The sequence below is a fragment of the Saccopteryx bilineata genome, chromosome 4 (assembly GCF_036850765.1).
Source record: "Saccopteryx bilineata isolate mSacBil1 chromosome 4, mSacBil1_pri_phased_curated, whole genome shotgun sequence".
Classification (NCBI taxonomy): Eukaryota; Metazoa; Chordata; class Mammalia; order Chiroptera; family Emballonuridae; genus Saccopteryx; species Saccopteryx bilineata.
This window is the reverse complement of record NC_089493.1, coordinates 289,077,123-289,085,848: the sequence shown is the minus strand read 5'-3', so window position 1 is coordinate 289,085,848 and position 8,726 is coordinate 289,077,123. Positions and strand designations below refer to the sequence as shown.

The window sequence follows — 8,726 nt, the reverse complement described above, 5'->3', positions numbered from 1 at the left end:
GGTGCGAGGCTGCCAGATGCCCACCCAGCTCTGCCTGGAGCAGCCGGAGGAAGTCTCTGGCTCTCAGAATGGGATTCCCAGCAGAAGCTGCATCAGTATCACCTGAAACTTGTCAAAGATGCACATTCTCTGCTGCTGCCCTGGAGTGAGTGACCTTGGGCGTGAGACCTGGCGTCTGTGTTTTCACGTCCTGCCTGTGATGCTTGCTCTAGGGAGGCCCCCAGAGCATCCTGGGAGGCCCCGAACCACCAACCACCAGCCCCCTCAGCTGTGGTCCTGACCCCCACCCCTGGAACAACCCCACACCGCCATCAGACCACTTCTCCCTGAGGGAGGACCCCTCCTCAACCCTGGACTTTCAGAACGGTGCTGTTAGGACTCCCTCCCGCCCCTGCTTCAGGCAGGACCTCTGCCTTGTCCTCCAGCTCTGATCTGAGCCAGAGCTGACAGAGGGAATAAGGTGAGGGCACCCTGTCTTCCTAGTCACAGCCAAGGGATAAGGACTGAAGGCAAACAAGTGAAGGCTTGGGGAAGGGGAACGGACAGATGGACAAAGAGAGGGAGAGGCTGCTGAGCTTGGGGTTACAGAGAGCTTAGTGCCTGCCCTCTGCCCTTCCCCCTCCGCCCCCTCTCATGCTCCGCCCCGCACCTAGCCCGCCACCCCCACAACCTCCCTGCTTGCTGGCCCCGCGGCAGCCTGCCCCGCCTCCCTGCTGGCGCCCCAAGCCCTGAGCCAGAGCTCACAGCAGCCAGCACGGGCTCCCGGCTCCCGCTGCCAGAGGCCAGAGGGCACCTCGCTGGTGAGTGCGCACCCCTGCCGCCTCTCTGCCCGACTCCCGCATCCCTGCCCCCAGCGCCCCGGTGTGGGGGCGCTGGGGGCAGGGTGCCTGCACAGATCAGTTATCCTTTCTGGGGGGCGTCTCACCACCCTGTGATCCCGCCCCCTCCCCCACTTCTTGTGCTCACCTGGTCCCCCAGGCACCCCTGTACACCCCCAGGGTTCAGTTACTGTAGCCCTGGGTCCCTCCTCTCCCCTTCCTTTCCAGTCTCAAGAGCTCCATCCCCACCCACTCCCTTATGCTCCACTCCTTGCTGTCCGCTGCTGTCTGCTGTCCCCTGGCCTTGGACCTGATGTGTCAGTGTCAGGGCAGAGGGCTCCAGGAGGGCAAACTGCCCACTGAACCTCTCCCTGCCTGACCTCCCCATGCTGGGCGCGCAGCGGGGCTCTCCCTGGGGCTGGCAGAGGGTGGGCCGGCTCGGCTGGGGAGGGTTTACTTCATTAAGGCTGTGGCTCAGGGGTGGGTGCAGAGCAGAACACAGAAGGAGCAGGAGCCACTGCTGGGGGCAGGGCGCACCGCTGGGTCACAGTGGGGTCTGCCATGCTGCCCAGAGGAGGCAGCCACGGTGGGAAGGTTGCGGGCAAGCAGGTACTTCACCCTGGACTGGGGAGGAGATGGGGGCTGACCCAGCCCTGCTGGTGGAAATGGAGTGCCCAGCGCTTCTCCAAGGTGGCATGGCACCTGTGCTCTGGAGCCCTCCTGCCCCTCCCCGGAAGGGAGTGCACGCTCTGGAAGTTCACCTGTGTGCTGTCTCTCCACCCAGGGACCAGGTGGACCTCACCTATCCACCTGGCCGGCCCACTGTCCCTGACCTGCCCTCCAGCCTGGAGTCCTCAGCAAGGGTGAGAGCCAGGAGCTTGCGCTGCCCAAAGTTTGAGACAGTTCTCACTGCAGCTCAGCCTCTTCGAAGAGAACAGGTTCCTGGGGACAGCCAGCCACTGGGGGGAAGCACTGGGAATCTCCCAGGCAGAAGCTGGTGAATAGCACCAATGACGATGACCTACCATTGGTTCCTGGTGAAATAATGACCTGGGTTTCCGATAAAGTACGCTGGAGACCGCTTGCAGTCCGGGAAGCATCTGCTGGGAGCGCAGGGCAGGGCGCCCTGTTGGTGCACCCCAAACCCAGCCATGCCCACCTCTGTGCCCCTGCCATGAGGAAGGGATCTGGGGCCCGATGATAGGCTCTCTGAGGACAGATGGAGCCTATCTGGGGAGGGCAGGAGCGTGGTTGCCACTGGCTGCCCTCCCTGGGGGAGACACCAGCCTGCCGTCTACACAGATGAAATGCAGGTCAGAAAGCACGTCCTGGAGAAGGGAGGCCTGGCTTGGGGACCCTCAGATGGTGCGGCGGGCCTGTCATGTTAGTCAAGATGTCACTACATTGGCCCTTGGGGGCAGCAACTGTAGATCTGCTGCCTCCCAGGTGGGGTGCAGACTCTGAGGCAGAACGTGGTGGTTCCCACAGCCTCCCCCCACTGCAGCTGCCCTGGTGGGGGACGCAGCTCTCTCCTGCTGACGGTGTGACGGGCTGGCCTGGAGGGCGCTGGAGAGGAGCAGGCTGGCTGTCACGCAAGCATGCGCCACTTAAACACTGAGGCCTGTCTCTGGCCCCAGGCCCCTGGGAAGGCTCTGCCCCCTTCTCCGTGGAGTCCTGGGCAGGTACCTTTCCTGACCTTGGGAAGGAGAGGGCGGGCCTTGTGGGTCAGGCAAATGGCAGCAGTCATGGGGAACCCACTGCATGCCAGCAGCTGCAGGCAGCATCCTGCACACCTGAGCTTGTTCACTGTTTGGAAAGACTGCATTTATAGGGGTCACCTATTACATGAAGCCCGCCAGGGCTCAGAGAATTGGCATGGCTAACCCAACATCACGTGGTCAGTATGTGTGGGTATACTGGGGCAGGGGGTGGGGAGTTGGGTTTATTCCCTGTGCCACATCAGTGGGTGGGCAGTCCCTTTCTGGCGGGAGCTCTTAGCCCCCAGCATTGGATCCCGAGCAGCTCCACAGCTCCCCGCCCCCCACCCATTGCATCTTTCACCCGCAGGGGAACAGGCCCCAGAGACCATTTTTCCCGTGAGTGTGTAATTTCTGTGACTAAGATTGCCACTTCTGAATAATGGCCCTTTTGGAATTATGTTCCAAGAGGTAGGCGCAGTAATAGTGACCTAATTTTGTTCTGCACTGCCCTTAAGTCTAACTTGGGAGGTGGGGGTTTGAGAGGGTGGCGGAGATGGGTGGCCTGGCAGTCTGCTCTGCTCACTCTGGGGTCTAGGCAGCCTGGGCACCTGGCAACAGCCTCGGAGAAGCCCCGAGCCGTTGAAGGCCTTGTGAAGACAAGGCGTGTCACTGGTTTAGAACCAAAGGGGCATTCGGCCACAGCATGCCTGGAAACCCAGACCCTGGAAGTATGTGAGCCCCCCTCCCCCCCACTGTGGGTTCCATCTGCCCACCGTGCCCCCTTTGGTCCCACGCAGAATGGGCCAAAAGCCATTTTGGTATTTCTTTGAAATGTGAAGAGGAGCCCCTTTGCGTCAGGCATGGGCAGCCAAGATCAGCAGGCCCACAGCCCTCTTGTGGAGTCAGCCTGGAGGCAGCCCTTCTCCTGGAGTCCGAGAGACCCTCCCTCAGATGGGCACAACCTGGGGAAGCGTGGGCTCTCCCCACCCGACAACAGCCCTTCTGACCGAGGGCTGGGAGAGCTGCCCACGGGACCCTTTGTCCTGAGATGCAGTTGCCCTCAAACATCATTCTTTGGCCTTTATTGAATAGACTTTTTGTCACATGCCTCACACCAGGTCACAGCACACAGCAAGGGATGCTCAGCACCAGGAGCAGCAAATCTGGCAAAACACAGAAAATGTCTCTTTTCCCTCCCGGTGAGGCACTCAGGTGACAGAGCTTTCTTCTCCCAACGACACCGGTGGCTCCTGTAGCAACCAGGCTGTCCTGGTCCTCACTCCTCGTGGGTTTCCGCTTGTCCTACCCCCCCCAACACACACACACACACACACACACACACACACACACACACACACTGGCATTCTTTGGGATTTCCTCCATCTCCTTGATGTTTTGTAGGTCGACTCTGATGCTATTTCATATTTACTTTATTCTGTTCGGGACAGGTTTGTGCTTTCGAGCAGGACTCTTGTCTTAGGTCAGTTCCCCAGGCACCCGGCCATTCTCTCTGAATAACGGGGTCTGTGCCCCTCCCGGTGCTCGGAGCCCTCCGCAGCCTCCTCCTCTCTGTACCACATGCTGAGAAGCTCCCTCAGCGCCTCTTCCAATTCCCTGATGCTCTCTTCAACTGTATCCAGGCTGGAGAGGTTCTTTTCTTTTCCAAATGATGATGATTTTTCACACCCAAGAGCTATAATTTTCAAAAATATACACTTGTTCATTTACTTCTTAAATAGGAGCCAGATTTATTTTACAGTATTTCCATCCATGCCTGATTGAGGATCCTCACCATAGTGAACATATCTTGGATGTGCTTGTTAAGTCATAATATTATAAATGCATCTGAAATGCATCTGTCGGGGCCAACCTCCGGTTTTTTTAGCTTCTAGGTCGAGCTTCCTTGCATTGATTAGCCAAATGAACTTGGAGATTCTGGTGTGTTGCCCACAAAGGCAGAGGGTTTCTTTCTGTCATCGTCAATATTGTTTGTTCTGCAACTCGCTCTCCCATCCCACCACTTATCCACCAGATTTCAGTTGCCTCCCCCAACTCAGACCGGAAGCTGCTGGGGGCATCCTCTGTTCTAAGATGACTCAGGGGCACTGTGGGTCAGCCAAGCAGGGCTCTCGGGGGCCACAGAGCCTGAATAACCTTGGCTGGGTCATCATGGTCCTTTCCGGCCCCTTGTGGAACCTTGTCTGAGTACCCCTGTGCTGGCTCCCCATCTCCTGGGGACCTGAGACATCAGCCACACCTGTGTCCCCTCTCTCCACTCCCTCCTGTCAGTGGAGGTGTTTATTTTGTTTTGAGCATCGCCATTTTTCAAACTATTTCAAACATACAGAAAAGTACAAAAACTCTATATAACAAATGCATGCGCGCCCATCACCTTGAACGGCAGATGTTAATGTTTTCCGGGCGTGGCCTCAGTCAGCTCTCTCTATAAAATCCCGTGCACACAGCTGAAGTCTTTTCTTCTATCCGCTCTCCCCAAAGTGCCCCCTTCCACACTCTCTCTCCCGGTGTCCGCTCTCTGTCCCCTCCTTCACACACATGTGCGTGCGCGTGCACACACACACACACATTCCCTTCCGGGCTGCTGCACGGACTGTAATTAGCTGCAATTACTCTGTCCATTCTGTGTTCCCTTATTTACAACGTGTGCGAGGGTCCATTCTGCCTGTTCCAGCATCACGCCCTCTGCCTGAGGCTACAGAGATGCTGCCATTGCCGTGGAGGTGAGGGACCCCACCACAGAGCACGTGGGGTGTGCCCCTCACAGCTGCAATGACAGCACATTGGGCAGCGGTTGCTCAGTTCATTTCCTTGACCCAGTAACATCCGCGCTGCTGTGAGTGGGCTGTCTGGCCGCGGTGGGGAACAAGGACACCAAGTCTTCTCGGACCATGGGGCTGGGGCTCTGCTGGGGTGATACAGATGCCACCTACCAGGAGACAGTGTTCCTGGGAGCCAGGTTGACATTGGCAAAGCCTCTGCAGCCTGAGGTCTGGTTCCCTGGCCACATGAAAGGGTTGGCACCCTCCTGATGGTCACAGGAGGTGCCCAGAGACCGGCTTTGGGGTCACCCAGGAGAGCGGGACCTGGTGGGCACTGCTGCATTTCCAGTTCTCAACAGTTGGGTGAGAGGGACTTGCCATGCCCAGCCAATGTCTTGGCCTGCTAATTCCTGCCTGCGTCCCTGGGGAGGGTTCCTGAGGGTCCCTGAGGAGGTGACACCTGCCATACTCAGCCCCTTACCTATGAGGAGGTAGTGGTGATGCGGCAGGGACATGGCGCTGGCCTCTGATGCGAGGGTGGCTCTGGCCGGTCGAGGACCATCCCGGGGAGGTGGGGGATGTAGGGATGGTCAGGTCTGCACAAGACCTTCAATATCGGTAGACGACATGTCAATGTCTCGACTCGCAGCAGCTGTTCCCCTGCTCCTTCCTCTCCGGGCTTGTTTTCCAAACAATTTGCTTAATGTGATGCCCAGCCAAGTTGAACATGAGTAATCGTGTTTACCTTACGAAGTGGGGTAATCCTGCACCTTCTGGGACAGGCAGGGCCCGGGGGGGGGGGAGGAAGTGCCTGGCTGTGCAATTCACCGGCGGCATCCTCCCTTCTTCCCTTACAGAGAGGACAGTCCCTGACCTCGGTGGCAATGGAGCCTCTGTTCCCCACCTCCAGACCAGCCAGCTGGAATACCTCCTCGGCAGCCACCAGCGGAGATGGCGAGAACGGGACGCTGGCAGGGCCGGCGCCCTCGCCAGGGGCCCGAGCGGTGGTGGTGCCGGTGCTCTACCTGCTGGTGTGTGCCGTGGGGCTGGGCGGCAACTTGCTGGTCATCTACGTGGTGTTGCGCCACGCCAAGATGAAGACCGTCACCAACATCTACATCCTCAACCTGGCGGTGGCCGACGTCCTCCTCATGCTGGGGCTGCCCTTCCTCGCCACACAGAACGCCGTCTCCTACTGGCCCTTCGGCCCTGTGCTGTGCCGCCTGGTGATGACCCTGGACGGCATCAACCAGTTCACCAGCATCTTCTGCCTGACGGTCATGAGCGTGGACCGCTACCTGGCTGTGGTCCACCCCATTCGCTCCACCCGGTGGCGCCGCCCACGGGTGGCCAGGCTGGCTAGCGCCGCGGTCTGGGCCTTCTCGCTGCTCATGTCTCTGCCCCTGGTGGTCTTCGCGGACATCCAGGAGGGCTGGGACACCTGCAATCTCAGCTGGCCAGAGCCCGTGGGCCTGTGGGGCGCCATCTTCATCATCTACACATCCGTTCTGGGCTTCTTTGGGCCACTGCTGGTCATCTGCCTGTGCTACCTGCTCATCGTGGTGAAGGTGAAGGCATCGGGCATGCGTGTGGGTTCCACACGGCGACGCTCAGAGCGCAAGGTGACGCGCATGGTGGTGGTGGTGGTGCTGGTGTTCGTGGGCTGCTGGCTCCCCTTCTTCATCATCAACATCGTCAACCTGGCCATTGTCCTGCCTGAGGAGCCCGCGGCCGCCGGTGCCTACTTCTTCGTGGTCATCCTGTCCTATGCCAACAGCTGTGCCAATCCTGTGCTCTATGGCTTCCTCTCTGACAACTTCCGCCAGAGCTTCCGAAAGGTTCTGTGCTTCCGAAAGGGCTATGGCACTGAGGACGTGGATGCCACAGAGCCACGGCCAGACAAGAGCAGCCGGCTACAGCAGGCCACACTGGCCACAGGCAGCTCAGAGGCCAATGGGCTCATGCAGACCAGTAGGTTGTGAGGGCCGCCGGTGAGTGGCACCTGGCAGCCCCTGTCCCCGCCTGGTCTGGATGTCCTGCTGGGCCAAGCCCTTCCCTGAGATGCGGGGACCTGCTGAGGTGCTCCCCAGCATCATGGATGCTCTCTGTGGTGTGCGGGCAGCTGTCTGGGGTGGGGCTGTGGGTGGTCCTGCGGTGACAGCTGCCTCCTCCACCTCTGTCCTTGTTGTGCAGCCTGGGGTTCCAAGTCTTGGGGGTGGGGGAGTGGGAGAGGATCAGAGGTCCCAGGCAACGGTTAGAGCAGATCGAACTTCCAGTACTGCCCCAGCCTGTGTCAGCCTCCCAGATCAGGGGAGTGGCCATTAACGTGAGCTGGTCACTGCCCACCCAGCATCCACCCCCTTGTCACATGTGCCCTTGCTCAGGTCAACCCTATATCACCTACCTAGTCAGCGTCAAGCGCCACACTATGAAATTAAAGACTCCGATTGTGCTGGGCTCTGGTCTGTGCCCCTGGCTCCCGGCCCCTGGGAGCTTCCTGACTTTGGACGGCGAGAGGTGTGAGGAACGGAAGCTGCAGACAACCCCGGGGCGGTGAGAGGGATGGTGGAAGCCGGAGGAGACTCCAGCCGCTGACTTACCCCTGCTGCTATTTCTCCCTTCCTGCTGGCCACAGTCCCCTGGCGGGGGGAGGGGGCGACAAGAGGGATGTGGCTCCGGGTTCCATGGTGGGAGTGGGTGGGGAAGGCGACGAAGGCAGAGGGAGAACCAGGAACTGAGTTTGGGGGGAGAGTCAGCCCCCTGGTTTCGGGTGGATGGGTAGGTGGCCCAGGGATCTAGCAGGGCTCAGTGCAGAGGGCCTGGGACGCTGCAAGAGGCTGTCCTAGGGAAGGGCAGGTGAGGGCATGGGGACCTACAGCTATCTCTTCTCCTGTGAGCAGGGGCTTTGGGCTGGAAAGGGAGGGGACGAACGCAGAAGAGGAGAAACATCCAGACAGCAGTGGGGGCGGGGAGGAGGCCTCTCAGTGCAAATAGCAGCCGGTGTGGAAAGGCTGTGTGGGTAGATGCAAATGCCAGCAAATGCCAGGCCCCTGGGGAATTCTGCACCCCCCAAACTAGAGCGGTCCCATCCAGCCTCCAGAAATGCCACCAACTCCCACCATCCCAGGTCCACAACCTGGTCCCAGAGAGGATGCCTTCCTGAGACATGCTGAGGTCCTGGGTGCCTGGGCCTCTATCCCAGGGAGGAAGGACAAGGACCCGCATACGAGGACCACCCGCAGACCGCCTGCCTGGGAAAGCCACCTCACTTGAGTTTCCTCTGTCAGCCCGGAGCAGGACCCCAACCCTTAGGAGGGCCAGGGGAGCCGTGCTGGGCAGGGGAAGGGCCAGTCCGTGCTGCCTGGACCCAGACCCCCGACAGAGGCCACAAGCCCTGGAAACACAGTGGTGCAATGAGAGCACTAGTG

General features: G+C 59.7%; 1 protein-coding gene across 1 annotated transcript; it reads left to right on the top strand.

Moving 5' to 3' along the window:
- The first annotated feature begins 745 nt into the window (after positions 1-745).
- SSTR5 (somatostatin receptor 5) lies at positions 746-8,726 on the top strand. The gene is made up of 2 exons (XM_066278354.1): positions 746-800; positions 6,156-8,726. The coding sequence occupies exon 2, from the start codon at positions 6,183-6,185 to the stop codon at positions 7,278-7,280; it is 1,098 nt and encodes a 365-aa protein (XP_066134451.1). The 5' UTR covers positions 746-800; positions 6,156-6,182; the 3' UTR covers positions 7,281-8,726.